Source organism: Eriocheir sinensis, chromosome 38 (assembly GCF_024679095.1).
Source record: "Eriocheir sinensis breed Jianghai 21 chromosome 38, ASM2467909v1, whole genome shotgun sequence".
NCBI classification, from domain to species: Eukaryota; Metazoa; Arthropoda; class Malacostraca; order Decapoda; family Varunidae; genus Eriocheir; species Eriocheir sinensis.
In genome coordinates this window covers 270540-290496 of record NC_066546.1, presented here as the reverse complement: position 1 = coordinate 290496, position 19957 = coordinate 270540, and the positions used below count along the sequence as shown (strand labels likewise).

The 19957-nt window shown below is 39.2% G+C and overlaps 1 protein-coding gene across 1 annotated transcript in view; it reads left to right on the top strand.

Annotated features, from left to right (window-relative positions):
- Positions 1-2119: 2119 nt before the first annotated feature.
- The window catches only part of LOC127008511 (sodium-coupled monocarboxylate transporter 1-like), a 32652-nt gene continuing 14814 nt past the window's right edge, over positions 2120-19957 (top strand). The window contains exons 1-4 of the mRNA XM_050880627.1: positions 2120-2334; positions 7128-7246; positions 10896-11050; positions 19196-19446. Of these exons, the coding sequence (XP_050736584.1) occupies positions 2132-2334; positions 7128-7246; positions 10896-11050; positions 19196-19446 (728 nt within the window). The 5' untranslated portion in view covers positions 2120-2131. The remainder of the gene's footprint in view (positions 2335-7127; positions 7247-10895; positions 11051-19195; positions 19447-19957) is intronic.

Genomic DNA, 19957 nt, shown 5'->3' with positions numbered 1-19957 from the left:
CCAGGTAAGGTGTCAGCACGGAGGTACAGTTTTTAAGGACAATAGGAGGCACTCCGTCAGGTCCCTAAGCCTTCTGAGAGTAGAGGCCAAAGAGGGCTTTTTTTTTTTTTACAACAAAGGATACAGCTCAAGGGCACACAAAAAAGTAAACAATAATAAAAAAAAAGTCCGCTACTCGCTGCTTCGAAAAAGAATCTAAAGAGTTCGCCGAAAGAGAGGTCAATTTCGGGAGGAGAGGTGTACAGATACCCTTCTCTTGAAAGAGTTCAAGTCGTAGGCAAGAGGAAATACAGAATAAGGAAGATTGTTCCAGAGTTTAACAGCGTGAGGGATGAAAGAGTGAAGATGCTGGTTAACTCTTGCATAAGGGGTTTGGACAGTATATTGATGAGCATGAGTAGAAAGTCGCGTGCAGCGGGGCCGCGGGAGGGGGGGGGGAGGCATGCAGTTAGCAAGTTCAGAAGAGCATTCAGCGTGGAAATATCGATAGACGATAGAAAGAGAGGCAACATGGCGGCGGAAATTAAGAGGTAGAAGACTATCAGTAAGAGGAGGAGAGCTGATGAGACGAAGAGCCTTAGACTCCACTCTGTCCAAGAGAGCTGTGTGAGTGGAGCCCCCCCCCACACGTGAGATCCATACTCCATACGAGGGCGGACAATGCCCCTGCATGTTCCTATCATATTAGCATCTGTATGAAAAAATATGAATGACTATTCTTGTGGTAGTTCACACCCGGTGCAGTTACCTCACTGCACTCCCATTTTCCTTTATTGTTATTGTTTATATCTTTTTATTTATTTGATTTCTATTTTGTTTTTTATGTCATGTTGAATCTTTACCATACTCTCTTTAACGACCTCAGAAATAACAACAATATAGATGATGATGTATCAATGGAAATTATCAATCAAATATATGGACACATGGATTTCAACGCCCTTTTTAAATACCTCACCACGTACAATAATTTTCTCTCATCTCGAAATTCTAATCAGCTTACTGTAATGCATATTAATTCTAGATCTTTATCATAGAATTATGATAATATTCAATCATTTCTCACTAGCCTTCACTCTCCTCCAGATGTGTTGACTATAACTGAAACTTGGCTGAGTCAGAGGGGGGATAAGTAGGCGGAATATGCCCAGAATCGTCCAGAGTGGAGTTATTACAGAAAGTTTGAGCGAAGAGTTCAGCCTTAGAGATTAGAAGAGACGGGAAAGAGGAAGAAGTGAAATTAGAGGAGATATTTTTGGCTAAGTGCCAGAAGCCTCTGGAAGAATTAGAGAAAGCAAGGTATTGACATTTGCTATAGATAAAGGAGTTTTTGGTAAGTCGAAGAATAGATTTGGTACGATTCCGGGCGTAAATGTAAAGGTCATGGTTAGCGGGAGTTCGAAGGCTCTGGTACCTTTTGTGAGCTGCCTCTCTATCTTTGACAGCACGAGAAGAAGCGTGATTAAACCAAGGCTTGTTAGCATGGGTAGTAGAGAAAGTATGTGGAATGTATGCCTCCATTCCTGAGACAATCACCTCTTTGATGCGCTGAGCACACACAGAGAGGTCTCGATCCTGGAAGCAGTAATCATTTCACGGGAAATCGGAAAAGTTCATCCTCAGATCGTCCCACCGAGCTGAAGCAAAATGCCAGAAGCATCGTCTCTTCGGTGGGTCCAGAGAGTGTACAGGAGCGATAGGACAGAATACAGAAATAAGGTTGTGATCGGAGGAGCCCAACGGAGAGAACAGTTTGACAGAATAAGCAGAAGGGTTAAGGTAAGGAAGAAGTCTAGTATGTTATATTTATATTAGTATGTTATATATATATATATATATATATATATATATATATATATATATATATATATATATATATATATATATATATATATATATATATATATATATATATATATATATATATATATATATATATATATATATATATATATATATATATATATATATATATATATATATATATATATATATATATATATATATATATATATATATATATATATATGCTGTTATTTGTGCGTATTACTTATTATATGCCTATCTATTTGCCTTCTTTATCCGAACATTTTTTTTCTTTTTTTGTGTTTTCAGACTTGTTCTTTTTTTTATGGTTGGAATGATTGGACTGTGGTTTCTGTTTTACTTCTCCGGGGTAGTAGCGTATGCCGTCTACCATGACTGTGACCCTTTGAAAGCAGGTCTTATTGAGAAGCCAGACCAAATTCTTCCCTTTCTAGTGATGGACAAGCTCGGCCACCTCACTGGACTACCTGGCTTGTTCGTCTCCGCTGTGTATGGCGGTGTGCTAAGGTGAGGAACAAAACTATAGTAATTTATATAATACTGTATATACAGCGGTTTTATTTATTTTGACAGTAAGTATCGAAAATTCTAGTCATCATTGCTTAATACAGACGATATATTGATTGAGATTCTTGACCTTCCGGAAATTTCACTCCTCCACCTCTTCATCCATACTTCAGATTTCCTCATTTTGTTTTTCACTTATTACCAAAGGTGTTCATTTGTCACTTCAAATAAACATTTAGTGCCCCAGTATGGCAATCTTTAGGTTAACCAGGGAAGGCATCGAACTGACTACCCTAATCATTGATATTATTCATATCATCAATATTATAATTCCCATCATACTGCTGATAACTCAGGCCAACAACCGATATGGTTCTCATACATGATTATGGTTTTTCAAATAATCACACTACTTTGGACTGATTTCAGTTCTGATATTCATTTTCTGCTGTTGGACCAAGTTCCTCGAATATCGTGTTGAAAACATATTCAATATGCAATAATTCGCTTCAGCTTTGTTTCATATATTGCAGTCGACATAGATAGCTCTGTGATGATTTGTGATACAAAAATGTAGCATTTCAGGGCAAATAATGATAGAATTCAGTAAATTTCTAAAAATACTTTATAACTTTGCTTTTCTGGTTCTTCAGCTGATTTTCTTCCCGTTGCAGCATGCATTAGTAGTCGCCCATCATGCTGGGACTGAATCGGCTTCAATTAATACCTGCCCTCCATTAAAGCAATGACTTGCTGAAACCTTTCACCATGCTCGCCACTGATGTCCCCAATGTTATCTGGGAAGAGTTCGAGGTGTGAGTGGCAGAAATAAAATTTCAAGGACATCCGTGAGCCCAAAGCTCGATAACTCCGTAACATGACTGCCACTATTTCTTCGTAGTTGCTTCCACGGCTGTTTCCAAGATAGTTCTGTGAGACATACACGAATGATTCCTATGCCTCCATCTCCAGTATGTTCAATGCCTTAATGAAGTCATCACAATGAACCAGAATGCAGATTTGAGGAACAGTCAAAGCACTCACGTTGAACTTGGCTTCAGATACCACGCCACCGAGCTTCACAGACAGGTACTGAAACCCAGTAGGCCTACCCTTTTGATTCATTTACTTTTATGAAAGTTTTCATCAACAACATGCGGTGGAGGCAGAAATATCCTTTACTGAACCTTTCGCGAGCACTTTTTGCTCTACTATTTAACAAGCACAGAAAGCACATGTGTTTTGTATAACAGCCCTGAAGGCTCAGAAGTAGACTGATTGCTCTGAGGTCTCCGCATATTTTCCACTTGTGCTTCTCATACCAGATAGCAGTAAGCACAATCTTCATAGTTTTATAGCTGTCAGTCATCTTTGTCGCATGTGTTATTGGCTCTGGAACATAAGTAGAAAGATATAATTAATGAATCACCAACAAAAATACGAAATATATTGAATTAATACACAAATTCAACAGATGGAATTAAACAAAAAAGGTACGAGTCCCATCCAAGGTGATACACCGATATACGGGTTCTCAGAAATCGAACCCAATAGGTCTTTACTGATCTCATATTTGTGTTACCCGAGAATCTGACCACTACCTTTCAGAACTATGAAATAACTTTGTTTTAGTTGACCAGTGTAATGCTAATAACCGTAAAAAGGATAAGAAGAATAACAATAATAACAATAATAATAATGAAAATAATAATAATAATAATAATAATAATAATAATAATAATAATAATAATAATAATAATAATAATGATAGTAGTAATGATATTAAAAAAATATATTATAATAATAATATAATTAATGAAAATAACAGTAATAATAATAATAATAATAATAATAATAATAATAATAATAATAATAATAATAATGATAATAATAATGAATTAGATAAAAATAATCATAATAGTAATAATAACAGTAATAATAATAATAATAATAATAATAATAATAATAATAATAATAATAATAATAATAATAATAATAATAATAATAAAAGTAATACTGATAATAATAATAATAATAATAATAATAATAATAATAATAATAATAATAATAATAACAATAATAATAATAATAATAATAATAATAATAATAATAATAATAATAATAATAATAATAATATAGTATTTCCATTTGGAACTGGCCAGTGGGGTGTAGGTCTATGCGGGTCAGCCCCTCCCCTCATATCTGCCACACACTCTCAAGACTTCTCGTTTCCTTGCATATGTCAACTATTTATTACCTTTAAATGAATATAATTAAATAATTGGATACTACTATTATGTTGTTGGTTTTTTAAGTCTTCGCCTGTGGCGCTCGTAGGCTTTCGTAGTAGGGCCTGATGATCGCCCCCAGCCCGATGTAGCGCAGGCAAGGGTTTATAGTGGTGCCATCCTGCATTGGCTCATGCTGCCCTCCCGGAGCTCATCTTTAATCCTGGAATCTAGAGTCCGGGTTGATAGGTGGTCTTCTGGACAGCATGTGGGTAGCCTTAGGCCACTCGGCGGCGGCTGAAAAATCCTAGCTTGGTGTCACTAAACGGGTCGCGAAATCGCGTTTTCCTGAACGCTGTGCTTCGCGCTATCCACTCAGCTACCTGTTTAGTTTTTAGGATAATAAAAAGATGTTGGATAAATACAAATATTTGGCATCGTTGCATTCCAACTTTGTCAAGTGTCGTGATATTTATTCAAAATCATTTTTATTATCCTACAAACTAAGCAATCTTAAAAATATATGACCTTGTTAGATTGTCCAATTATTTAATTAGATTCATTAAAGGGTGTCAGCCGATGCGGGTCAGCCCCGCCCAGCAGCTATGCCACACATTCTCAAGACCTCTCGCTTCCTCACATATGTCAGCTGTTTATTACTTTTTAAATAAAATTTAATTTAATAATTGGATAATCCAATAAGGTCATGTAGTGTTAAGATTGTTTCGTTTTTAGGATTTTTGTGTGGCCGACTACCAGGCCCTACGAAGAAAGCCTACAGGCCCCATAGGCGAAATATGAAAAAAAAAGGTCCAGATTTTCAGCATGCCTGGCAGTGCGACTCTACTAAATACAATGTTGTCCAGCGTTTTCGCAGAGGCAAATCCACTCGTAGATCTCTGGCGCTCTCCAGTGCACTCCTTTGCATCTCGAAGAGTCTCCTAAATACAATGTTCTTCAGAGTCTTCGCCTATGCAAATCTACTCCTAGATCTCGGGCGCTCTCCAGTGCACTTCTCTGCAGCTTGAAAAGGCACGCTTGAAGGTATCTCACAGTTCTACAGGATTAAAAAGGATGGTGATCGCATTAAATCGATTTGAGCTTATCATTGCATACTCCTGAGCACGAGATCAAACACAGTTGTTGAAAGTCGAGTGTTTTTGATCTGACATGGAGTTTGAGTGTCGTTAAAAGAAAAGTATGTTCACTTGAAAATAACTCACCACTCTGGAAACCTCTGCAGTTCTGACGGATCATCTAACAAGTACTTACGAGGATATTGTCCCTAACTACCTCTCCAGCGCTGATATACTGAGTCCAACGGTGTAGCTCGCACTGGTGTCTGCTACCATGAACATGCAATTCTTCTGGGTCTCAGGACATTCCAGAAACACACGCAGAGCCCTCCAAAGTTTAACCCCGGGCCTGGTTCTGAGGGATGGCCCCGCTTCTGCACTTTCTCGGCCACTTCCTTCTTCAAAAAAGTGGGTTGGTGGGCTCTCCCGATGCATTATTCCACCGCACGGTCGGGTCCCCAGCAGAATCAGATCGGAGCTGAGGCTTGCACCGCGACCCTGACCTCATTTTTTCTTTTTTTCGATTTTTTTTTTCGTGTGTGTGTGTGGGGGGCAAACACTTCCCCCGAACTAGCCCAGAACAGGGGGCTGGTTCGACTCCATTGGGCAGGGACGGAGAAACCCCTAAGTTATCCTTCGGATAACCAAAGAAAGAAGCATGCACAGGAAGGAGAAAATAAAAATTACAAAAGCTCAGGAAGGTTGAGGACTCTGCATTCATCATCCAAAAAGACATGCCCTTACCTATTTTGTATTTAACATTTCGACAAGTAGACATTTTTGATGGGGCTTAATTGTCCAGCCCATTGTGGCGCAGGCAAATGTTTATAGGGGCGCCATTTTGATCGGCTCGTACTGCCCCCTGGATATAATTTTTTATCCTCTCCTTAGAGAGAGAGAATCTAGAGTCCGGGCCGATAGGTGGTCTTCATAGCGGCATGTGAATAGTCTCGGACCACTCGTCGGTGACTGAAAGATCCCAGCTGTGGCGGCGAGTGGGACGCGAACCCTCGTCCTCCTGGAAGCGACACCGACACTTGAACCACTCAGCCATCACCAGCCCTATCATAATGCCATGTTTTTATAACAATGACTGATTATGATATCATAAACATCATTATTACTTAGTGTTCATAATATATTTGATATAACTAATTGTCTTATTTGATATGTCACCAAGAGGCAGTTATTTCTCAAAAAAAAAAAAAAAAAAAAAATTCTTATCGATAATTTTGTTATACTACTAGTTAAATTTTATGAAATATTACAAAATGGAAAATATTGGGCCTGCAATACACAGGTGAACAATATGGGTCAACGAAAATTTGATCCATAGGAACCAGCCACAGCCACGCATACCAATTGCTTCTTCAACATCAAAGACTGTTAGGATGTTTATGGCAAAAATCGGACCTCTGGGCACCGATATATTCTTTTTTTACCTTAAAATATGTTCTTGGCATTGCTGAAATAAGATATTTCCCCATAGTTCCCTATCTACCACCGGGAACGCCATTGCATGCCTGGTGTGGGAGGACATCCTGCTGCCATGGCCTTACTTCGCCCGCATGTCTAACACTGCTTCCAGCGCAGTCTGCAAAATAGTGTGTAAGTCGCCAAAAGTAGCATACATAAATTTCTCAAGAAATGTTCCTACATTGAATAATCTACTTAATATTAGGTAAAGTTTTTTTTTTTATAATGGTCTAAACTTTAACATTCCTTTGTTGATGAGTACGTTTTTTGTTGAACCAAATATGATAAATGATCATTCGACAATATTTTATTTAAACAATTATTAGCATGTCATTCATTGCCCAAGGATTTTAGATGTTCATAAATTATTTTCCTCTACCGTCCCTTTTTCAGAGGAATTTTCTGAAATTTTCATTCCTAAGAAAGGTGATCGCTCTAAGTCTAATCCCTAAAATTACCGTGCTATTGTCTTTACTTACTTGTATTTCTGTAGATTTTAAAACAAACCTGAAAAGTAAAGATTTAAACATCTATCAACTTCTGACCTTCTTTCTGATCGCCAGTACAAATTCCGCAAGGGGCATTTTACTAGTAATATTCTTGCCTTCCTGACTGTCTCTTTGTCATCTTCTCTTAGCCGTTTTGACAAAACTACTGCTGTTGCCTTAGACATCTCAAAAGCTTTTGACAAAGTCTTGCAAAAGAAATTGCCATCTCAATAATTCTCCTTCCGATTATATGTCTATCTCTGTACTTTTATCCCTTTCCTTTCTGGCCGGTCTATCTGTTGCACGGTGGACGGTCACTTTTATTTCTGTCCTCAGGGGCCTTTTCTTTATCTAATTCTTTTTATTTTGTTTATTAATCATCTTTCCATAACGAACGGTTCTATCCACTCCTACGCTGATGACTCAACTCTGCAATATTTAACTTCTTTCAACAGAACACCTTTCCAATAGGAATCACTTGACCCAATGTTGCTTGCCATTGAATGCTAAACCCTGGCATTGCTATCATTTCCGATTGTGTTTGAAGGAATTTTGTACCCACCAGTGCCTGAGAACTCAATGTTTTCATCCATGAACTCGACACGATCTTCGAAACACCTATCACTTAGTCTATGACAACTATCTGCTATCCACTTCCTTTATACTTTACAATCTCAGCATGTTCTTAACTCAGAATCTTAATTGGAAACTGCACATCTCCTCTAATCTTAATTTAGCTTCCTCGATGTTATAGGCGCTTTTATATACAAGTGCCTTGCTTGCCTCCATATGGAGTATGTATCCCATTTGTGTGGGGTTCCACACCCACAGCACTATTAGTCAGGGTGGAGTCAAAACTTCGTTTCATAAACTTCCGTCCTTTTACTGATAGTCTTCCACCTGGTGTATTCTGATGCAGCATTACTTCTTTATCATCTATCGACATGTTCATGCTGACTGGTCTTCTGAACTTGTTCACTGCATGCCTTCCCCCCTTTTGCTGCTCCACTATTTCTACTTCTACTCTTGCCTATCTCTATTCTATGAAAATTCCTTGACGAAGAGCTAATTCTTTTATTCTTTCATCACATCCGTTATAAACTCTGGAACAATCTTCCTCCGCCTGTATTTTATTCTACAGGCGGAGGAGGGTGTTCAGACCTCTCTTCTGACATCTCGATCTCTTTTCTTTTACTTGAGCTGCTGATAGCCTTTTTTGTTTGTTTGTTTGTTTACCCTGTAGCCGCTTCCCTTAATTTAAAACGATTTATTGCTGTATGTGATATCCTCATAATTATAAGCTATTGGCATTCCCATCATAAATTTTGAATGCTTACCTTATCGAATCCAGCTTCCATTAATACACACATAATTACACGTGATATATTTGCAGACGTGTCATATTAGGAAATATTGCTTATTATTTAAATTTTATAACCTCTCCTGTATTAGTTTATTGTCTTTCGTTGGCCCTATTGCGCTGGTAGACTTTTTTGATGGGGCCTAATGGTCGGACCCAAACCCGTAATGGCGCATCTTGTTTGGCTTATGCTCTCCCCCGGTGCTAATCTTTCATCCTCTTAAGAGAGTGTATTTAGAGTCCTGGTAGATAGGTGATCTTCAGGACAGCACAGGCCATTCGGCGATAACTGAAAATTGTTGCTTTGTAGAGAGGGGCGAGACGCGAACTCGGATCCTCCAGGACACCACGCCCGCACGCTGACCACTCAGCCACCGCTTAAGACATAACGATAATATCGAACTGTATTAATATTAAAAATAATAGGATAAATAAAACAACGTGGAACTGGCAGAAGCAATTCCTGATGTTAGTCTCTCTCCGGCGGCATCAAATCTACATGATACTATTGCTCACTCGATTGTGCCTAATTCTTTTGGTCTGCAAGTAATATACACTAACTAGAGATTTAAGCAACAAAACTAAGGTCGACAACTCCCATACGTCAAAACATCATCTTTTCTGGAGATTGCTTAGCAACTACTTAGCTGATGAACGTTTGGTACAAGAAACTATAGGCGTGCATTGTTTTCACAATAAAATCTATAGGTAAAGATTCGTATTAGGTCCGTGCCAGTATCTCATAATCTACTTGATGAAACATCAGTATCTCTTCATAAATCTTTTCTACAAACCTTCAACAGTCATGGAAACGCTTTGAAAATCCAATTCAAGGCCTTTTTTTTTTACTCTTGAAAATATGGGATAATGTTTACGAAAGCGCGTCGCCTCCTCTGCTGGCCGCGGCGACACTGCAGCCGCCGCAGCCGCAAAATAGCTCGCAGAGGGCTTAGGGTCGGGGAGCATATTTAAACTACTCCAACCGAACTTTACGACCTACTAACGGGGGGGCTGCGCCCCCCTCGACCCCCTCATGTATATGTGACTTATTTCAGCGAGGAGGTATTTCTCGCAACACCCGCTGCAGTGTCGCCGCGGCCAGCAGAGGAGGCGACGCGCTTTCGTAAACGTTATCCCATATTTTCAAGAGTAAAAAATAAGTCCTTGAATTGGATTTTCAAAGCGTTTCCATGACTGTTGAAGGTTTGTAGAAAAGATATATGAAGATATACTGATGTTTCATAAGGTAGGTAATGAGATACTGGCACGGACCTAAAACGAATCTTAACCAAATCTATATATTTCGAGGGTTTACTTAGGCCAAACAAGCGTCATGTATCACAGCAGCCGCTATAAATAAAATTAGCCTACGCCAGTAACGGGCTAAGGTTGTTGAAAAGACCCATAAAAAAAACTTAACTGCGCGGAGAGGCAGCATATAATATATATATATATATATATATATATATATATATATATATATATATATATATATATATATATATATATATATATATATATATATATATATATATATATATATATCACGGCAATCACTCTGAATAAAAAACGCCTGCGCTACAAACGGGGTAGGGACCGCCCAAGAAGCCCCTCAAGACAGCCTTTCGGCGCTATAAGCATCACACACAATAATTGCAGCTCCAATAAATATAAATATGTAAATTCCCCAAAACTTATTAAAAAAAATAAACGGCTGTAACTAAGTGGTTAGCGTGCGAGTGCGGAATTCTTAAGACCCCGTCTCAAGTTACAACAAGCACTAAAAGATTATACGTTCCATTTACTGCCGCGAGGCAAAAGAGAACCAATATGTCGTCATGATGTGCATCTACTAGAAATCGAACTCTAGAGAAACACAACAAGATCAATTGGCATTACAGGATTTACATAATTTTATTTTTCTGTATGACAGCGGCTGTAGCTGGCGTGTCCGGCATCTTCTTGGGGATGTTGGCAGGACAGTTGGGCAACGTATTTCACGTGACCATCAGTGTGTCAGGATCAATCATGGGGCCAATGCAAGGCATCTTTGTCGCTGGCATCTGTGTACCTTGGGTAAACACAAAGGTAACTGTGTGTGTGTGTGTAATAATAATAATAATAATAATAATCGGTTTATTACGGAGATGGCAGCCGTTAGGCTGAAAATGTACATATTAAGATTATAAAGTGTAACTATATAAAAAATTACAATATGAAAGGTGTGTGTGTGTGTGTGTGTGTGTGTGTGTGTGTGTGTGTGTGTGTGTATATATATATATATATATATATATATATATATATATATATATATATATATATATATATATATATATATATATATATATATATATATATATATATATATATATATATATATTTGTATTTTTTTTTACAATAAAGGAGACAGCTCAAGGGCACAACAGAAGGAAACACTAATAAAAAAATAAAAATAAACCGCTACTCGCTGCTCCGCTCCAAAAAATCAAAAGAGGTGGCCGAAAGAAACGTCAATATCGGGAGGAGAGATGTCCTGATACCCTCCTCTTGAAACAGTTCAAGTCGTTGGCAGGAGGAAATACAGATGAAGGAAGATTGTTCCAGAGTTTATCAGCGTGAGGGATGAAACGGTGAAGATGCTGGTTAACTCTTGCATAAGGGGTTTGGACAGTATAGGGATGAGCATGAGTAGAAAGTCGTGTGCAGCGGGGCCGCGGGAGGGGGGAGGGGAGGGGGGAGGGGGCATGCAGTTAGCAAGTTCAGAAGAGCAGTCAACGTGGAAATATCGATAGAAGATAGAAAGAGAGGCAACATCGCGACGGAATTTAAAAGGTAGAAGACTATCAGTAGGAGGAGGAAAGCTGTTGAGACGAAGAGCCTTAGACTCCACTCTGTCCAGAAGGGCTGTGTGAGTGGAGCCCCCCCACACGTGAGGTACATACTCCATACGAGGGCGGACAAGGCCCCTGTATATGGATAGCAACTGCGCGGCGGAGAAGAACTGGCGGAGACGATACAGAACGCCCAACCTCGAGGAAGCTGATTTAGCGAGAGAGGAGATGTGAACTTTCCAGTTGAGATTTTGAGTTAAGGATAGACCGAGGATGTTTAGTGTTGAAGATGGTAACAGCTGAGTGTTGTCGAAGAATAGTGGATAGGTTTTTGGAAGATTGTGTCGAGTTGATAGGTGGAGAAAATGAGTTTTTGAGGCATTCGAAGAGATAAGGTTCCTTCTCCCCCAATCGGAAATGATAGCAAGGTCTGAGGTTAAGCGTTCTTCAGCATCCAGTCTGGAGTCGTGTACCTCCTGTTGGGATGGCCTTCTATTGAAAGAAGTTGAATAATGTAAAGTGGAGTCGTCGGCATATGAGTGGACAGGACAGTTTGTTATGGAAAGAAGATCATTGATGAATAACAGGAAGAGAGTGGGTGATAGGACAGAGCCCTGTGGAACACCACTGTTGATAGGTTTAGGGGAAGAACAGTGACCGTCTACCACCGCAGATATAGAACGGCCGGAAAGGAAACTGGAGATAAAGGAACAGAGAGAGGGATAGAATCCGAAAAAGGGCAGTTTAGAGAGCAAAGACTGGTGCCAGACTCTATCGAAGGCTTTCGATATGTCTAGCGCAACAGAGAAAGTTTCACCGAAACGGCTAAAAGAGGATGACCAAGAGTCAGTTAAGAGAACAAGAAGATCGCCAGTAGAACGCCCCTTGCGGAACCCATACTGCCGAGCAGATAGAAGGTTAGAAATGGAAAGGTGCTTTTGAATCTTCCGGTTAAGGATTGATTCAAAAGCTTTAAATAGACAGGAAAGTAAAGCTATAGGGCGATAGTTTGAGGGATTGGAACGGTCACCCTTCTTAGGCACAGGCTGTACAAAGGCATACTTCCATCAGGAAGGAAAGGTAGAGGTTGATAGGCAGAGACGAAAGAGTTTGACCAGGCAGGGTGTCGGGCCGGAAGCACAGTTTTTAAGGACAATAGGAGGCACTCCATCAGATCCATAAGCCTTCTGAGAGTTGAGGCCAGAGAGAGCATAGAAAACATCATTTGGAAGAATCTTAATAACAGGCATAAAGGAGTCAGAGGGGGGATGAGTAGGAGGAACATGCCCAGAATCGTTCAGGGTGGAGTTCTTACAGAAAGTTTGAGCGAAGAGTTCATCCTTAGAGACAGATGAGACGGCAGTGCTGCCGTCAGGGTTAAGGAGAGGTGGGAAAGAGGAGGAAGTGAAATTCGAGGAGATATTTTTGTCTAGATGCCAGAAGTCACGGGAAGAATTAGAAGAACCAAGGTGTTGACATTTTCTGTTAATAAAATTAGTTTTGGTAGGTCGGAGAATAGATTTGGCACGATTCCGGGCTGAAATGTAAAGGTCAAAGTTAGCGGGAGTTCGAAGGCTCTGGAACCTTTTGTGAGCTGCCTCTCTATCTTTAATAGCACGAGAACAAGCATGATTAAACCAAGGCTTTTTAGCATGAGGAGAAGAGAAAGAACGTGGAATGTATGCCTCCATTCCAAAGACAATCACCTCTGTGATGCGCTGGGCACACACAGCGTGGTCTCTCTCCTGGAAGCAGTAATCATTCCACGGGAAATCGGAAAAGTACATCCTCAGGTCGTCCCACCGAGCTGAAGCAAAATGCCAGAAGCATCGTCTCTTCGGTGGGTCCAGAGGATGTACAGGAGCGATAGGACAGGATACAGAAATAAGGTTATGATCGGAGGAACCCAGCGGAGAGAACAGTTTGATAGAGTAAGCAGAAGGATTAGAGGAAAGGAAGACGTCTAGAATGTTGGGCCTGTCTCCAAGATGTTCGGGAATACGATTAGGGTGCTGAACCAACTGCTCTAGGTCGTTGAGGTGAGCAAAGTTGTTGGCTTGTTCACCAGGCTGGTCAGTGAAATAGGATGAAAGCCAAAGCTGGTGGTGAACATTGAAATCTCCCAAGATGGAGATTTCAGCGAAGGGAGAGTGATTCAAGATGTGCTCCACTTTAATAGTTCAAATAGTCAAAGAATTTTACATAGTTAGTAGAGTTAGGTGAGAGATAAACAGCACAGATGTATTTAATAATAGAATGACAATGAAGTCTTAGCCGGATGGTTGAAAATTCAAAAGAGTCAAGGTCGTGGGTATGAGAGCAAGTGATGTCGTTGCGCACGTAGGCGCAACATCCAGCTTTGGATTGAAATTTAGGATAGAGATAGTAAGAGGGAACAGAGTAGACGTTGCTCTCAGTAGCCTCAGAAACCTGTGTTTCGGTGAGGAAGATAAGGTGAGGTTTAGAGGAGGAGAGATGGTGATCCACAGAATGAAAATTAGAACGAAGACCGCGAATGTTGCAGAAATTGATAAGGAGGAGGTTCGAGGAGTTATCAGGACACCTCTCAAGTCAGCAGCCAGAAGGGGAGTCCGCCCTGGGGGAATTTATGGTCCGCCCACCCACGCGGGGACTCCGAGGCATATATATATATATATATATATATATATATATATATATATATATATATATATATATATATATATATATATATATATATATATATATATATATATATATATATATATATATATATATATATATATATATATATATATATATATATATATATATATGTATATATATATATATATATATATATATATATATATATATATATATATATATATATATATATATATATATTTGGGTGGAGGTGGTAGGAAGACACCTACCGAACGGGCGCAAGCCACTCCCGGTGAGGTATATATGGGAGGTGAGAAGGGAGCTGAAGCCCTCCAAAGACCCTTCCCATGTCCTCACTAACCGTTTCCCTATTGTCTCACCAACACCGGAGAGTAGTTCAGCATGCTATCTAAAGACAGATCCTCTCTTTATCCACACCACACTACATTCACACAACATATACACCTTTTCCCAAAATTAAAATTTCAAAATGGCGCACATACACCAAGCCTCGGAGTCCCCGCCTGGGGGGGGGACCACAAATTCCCCCAGGGAGGACTCCCCTTCTGGCTTCCGACCCGAGAGGTGTCTTGATAACTCCTCGAACCTCTTTCTTCTCAATTTCTGCAACATTCGCGGTCTTCGCTCTAATTTTCATTCTGTGGAACATCATCTCTCCTCCTCTAAAACTCACCTTCTCTTCCTTACCGAAACACAGGTTTCTGAGGCTACTGACAGCAATCTCTACTCTGTTCCCTCCTACTCTCTCTATCCTAAATTTCAATCCAAAGCTGAATGTTGCGCCCACGTGCGCAACGACATCACTTGCTCTCGTGCCCACGACCTTGACTCTTCTGAATTTTCCACCATCTGGTTAAGACTTCACTGTCATTCTATTACTAAATACATCTGTGCTGTTTATCTCTCACCTAACTCTACCAACTATGTAAAATTCTTTGACTATTTGAATTCTAAAGTGGAGCACATCTTGACCCACTCTCCCTTCGATGAAATCTCCATCCTAGGAGATTTCAATGTTCACCACCAGCTTTGGCTTTCATCCTCTTTCACTGACCATCCTGGTGAACAAGCCTACAACTTTGCTATCCTCAACGACCTAGAGCAGTTGGTCCAGCACCCTACACGTATTCCCGACCGTCTTGGAGATCGGCCCAACATTCTAGACCTCTTCCTTACCTCAAACCCTTCTTCTTATTCTGTCAAACTGTTCTCTCCGTTGGGCTCCTCCGATCACAATCTTATTTCTGCATCCTGTCCTATCGCTCCTGTACACCCTCTGGACCCACCGAAGAGGCGATGCTTCTGGCATTTTGCTTCAGCTCTGTGGGACGACCTGAGGATGCACTTTTCCGATTTCCCGTGGAATGATTATTGCTTCCAGGATAGAGACCCCTCTGTGTGTGCTCAGCGCATCACAGAGGTGATTGTCTCTGGAATGGAGGCATACATTCCTCGTTCTTTCTCTACTCCTCACACTAAAAAGCCTTGGTTTAATCACGCTAGTTCTCGTGCTGTCAATGATAGAGAGGTAGCTCACAAAAGGTACCAGAGCCTTCAAACTAATGCTAATTATGAACTTTACATTTCTGCCCGAAATCGTGCCAAATCTGTTCTCCGACTAACCAAAAATTAATAATTATATAATTATATAATTATATAATTAATAGAAAATGCCAAAACCTTGCTTTCTCTAACTCTTCCCGTGACTTCTGGCATCTAGCCAAAAACATCTCCTCCAACTTCACTTCTTCATCTTTCCCTCCACTCCTCAGTCCTGACGGCAACACTGCCGTCTCATCTATCTCTAAGGCTGAACTCTTCTCTCAAACTTTTTCTAAAAACTCCACTCTGGACGATTCTGGGCATATTCCTCCTACTCATCCCCCCTCTGACTCCTTTATGCCTGTTATAAAGATTCTTCAAAATGATGTTTTCTATGCCCTCTCTGGCCTCAATCCTCAGAAGGCTTATGGACCTGATGGAGTGCCTCCTATTGTCCTTAAAAACTGTGCCTCCGTGCTGTCACCCTGCCTGGTCAAACTCTTTCGCCTCTGCCTGTCAACATCTACCTTTCCTTCTTGCTGGAAGTATGCCTTCACACAGCCTGTACCTAAGAAGGATGACCGCTCCAATCCCTCAAACTACCGTCCTATTGCTTTACTTTCTTGTCTATCTAAAGCTTTTGAATCAATCCTTAACCGTAAGATTCAAAAGCACCTTTCCACTTCTGACCTTCTATCTGATCGCCAGTATGGGTTCCGCAAGGGGCGTTCTACTGGTGATCTCCTAGCCTTCTTAACTGACTCTTGGTCATCCTCTCTTAGCCGTTTCGGTGAAACTTTTGCTATTGCGCTGGACATATCAAAAGCTTTTGATAGGGTCTGGCACAAATCTTTGCTTTCTAAACTACCCTCCTACGGTTTCTATCCTTCTCTCTGTACCTTTATCTCCAGTTTCCTTTCTGACCGTTCTATTTCTGCCGTGGTAGACGGTCACTGTTCTTCCCTAAATCTATTAACAGTGGTGTCCCACAGGGTTCTGTCCTATCTCCCACTCTTTTTCTGTTGTTCATTGATGATCTTCTTTCCAAAACGAACTGTCCTATCCATTCCTACGCCGATGATTCCACTCTGAATTATTCAACTTCTTTTAATAGAAGACCCACCCTTCAGGAACTTAACGACTCAAGGCTGGAGGCTGCAGAACGCTTAGCCTCAGACCTTACTATTATTTCCGATTGGGGCAAGAAGAACCTGGTGTCCTTCAACGCCTCAAAACACAGTTTCTCCACCTATCCACTCGACACAATCTTCCAAACAACTATCCCCTATTCTTTGACAACACCCAGCTATCACCTTCCTCAACACTAAACATCCTCGGTCTATCCTTAACTCAAAATCTCAACTGGAAACTTCATATCTCATCTCTTACTAAATCAGCTTCCTCGAGGCTGGGCGTTCTGTACCGTCTCCGCCAGTTCTTCTCCCCTGCACAGTTGCTGTCCATATACAGGGGCCTTGTCCGCCCTCGTATGGAGTATGCATCTCATGTGTGGGGGGGCTCCACTCACACAGCTCTTCTGGACAGAGTGGAGGCAAAGGCTCTTCGTCTCATCAGCTCTCCTCCTCATACTGATAGTCTTCTACCTCTTAAATTCCGCCGCAATGTTGCCTCTCTTTCTATCTTCTATCGATATTTCCACGCTGACTGCTCTTCTGAACTTGCTAACTGCATGCCTCCTCCCGCGGCCCCGCTGCACTCGCCTTTCTACTCATGCTCATCCCTATACTGTCCAAACCCCTTATGCAAGAGTTAACCATCATCTTCACTCTTTCATCCCTCACGCTGGTAAACTCTGGAACAATCTTCCTTCATCTGTATTTCCTCCTACGACTTGAACTCTTTCAAGAGGAGGTATCAGGACACCTCCTCCCGTATTTGATCTTCCTTTCGGCCACCTCTTTTGTTTCTTTTTAGAGCAGCGAGTAGCGGCTTTTTTATTATTGTTTTCTTTTTGTGTGCCCGTGAGCTGCCTCCAGTGTTTAAAAAAAAAAAAAAAATATATATATATATATATATATAGATATATATATATATATATATATATATATATATATATATAGACATATATATATATATATATATATATATATATATATATATATATATATATATATATATATATATATATATATATATATATATATATATATATATATATATATATATATATATATATATATATATATATATATATATATATATATATATATATATATATATATATATATATATATATATATATATATATATATATATATATATATATATATATATATATATATATATATATATCAAAGGTATCAGTTCAGGGCATAAAAAAAGGACACAGATATGAAAAAAAGCCCGCTACTCACTGTTCCTAAAAAGAGTTAGAGGAGTGGTCGAAAGATAGGTCAATTTCGGGAGGAGAGGTGTCCTGATACTCTCCTCTTGAAAGAGTTCAAGACGTAGGCAAGAGGGAGTACAGATGAAGGAAGATTGTTCCAGAGTCTACCAGCGTGAGGGATGAAAGAGTGAAGATGGTGGTTAATTAGCTCTTACGTAATGTAAAGAATTTCATTACATGAATTTCATTACATGAATTACAAGACTAGAGGTTGAAGGCTTTCGAGCGCTCAATGGGTTTATTTATTCCTACAAATTGTCACCAGTGATTGCGTCTTTATGCCACCGCAATTTGAACTTTTTTTTCAATTAGCAAAACTTACTGTGTTTCTCTTCGAAATGTAAGCAGTAAACTTAAATACAGTGAGTAAGAGTACTGTTAACAGAAGAAGTAGTTCATCATTCTCGTTGTCTTATATATTGTTAAACGAGACAAAATATATGAATAATAAACTTGTCACAAAACTTTATCATTTGTATTGCATTGCAATAATGAATGTGTGGCCAATGCTTACTACATGTCAGCACACAGCCGGCAACTACTGCCAAGCTCTATATATAAAATCTTAAGATATTCAACAATTTTTCTTTAGAGAATGAGACGGGAAATTTCAAAACTGGACACCGAAGTGTTGCTATACGTAGCAGTGCACGAGATATCACATATGGTCCTCAAAATAATGACAATAGTACATAATGGAATAATATGTTCAACAATGCCTCCCATACGGACCAAAATAGTGTTGCTAACTGCGAACCAATCCCCAAAAATATCCTCATGACATGACATTGTTTGCCCCGTCTTCAGGGTGTCGTGATCGGATTCCTTACTGCCATCTCCTACAACCTGTGGATTGTAGTGGGCAAATTCTATAGAGGCGGAGGCTCTCCTCAAATGCTGCCACTCTCTATGAAAGGTTGCCCAGAGAATATACTCAACTTCGTAAACTCCACCATAATCAACAGTACCAGCGAACTAGATTTCACAATTGGACCCACTGCAGCTCTTCCAGAGGAATCATACAGCAATCAAACCACAGCTTATGGACAAACCAACGAGTATGTTTTAATTTTATTCTTTTATCGGCATTTTAACGCATAAACAAACGTAGATAATGAATAAAAAAAAAAATATCATTATTGTAAATACTAATATTAATATTATTGTAATTATTATTAATAATATAATTACTATTATTATTATTATTATTATTATTATTATTATTATTATTATTATTATTATTATTATTATTGTTATTTTAATTATTTTTATTGTTATTGTTATCATTATTATTATTATTATCATTATTATTATTATTATTATTATTATTATTATTATTATTATTATTATTATTATTATTATTATTGTTATTATAATTATTTTTGTTTTTGTTACTACTATTATTATATTTATAATTATTATTATTATTATTATTATTATTATTATTATTATTATTATTATTATTATTATTCTCTCTCTCTCTCTCTCTCTCTCTCTCTCTCTCTCTCTCTCTCTCTCTCTCTCTCTCTCTCTCTCTTCCTGAGTGTGTACTTCCCCGATTTCCTGTGG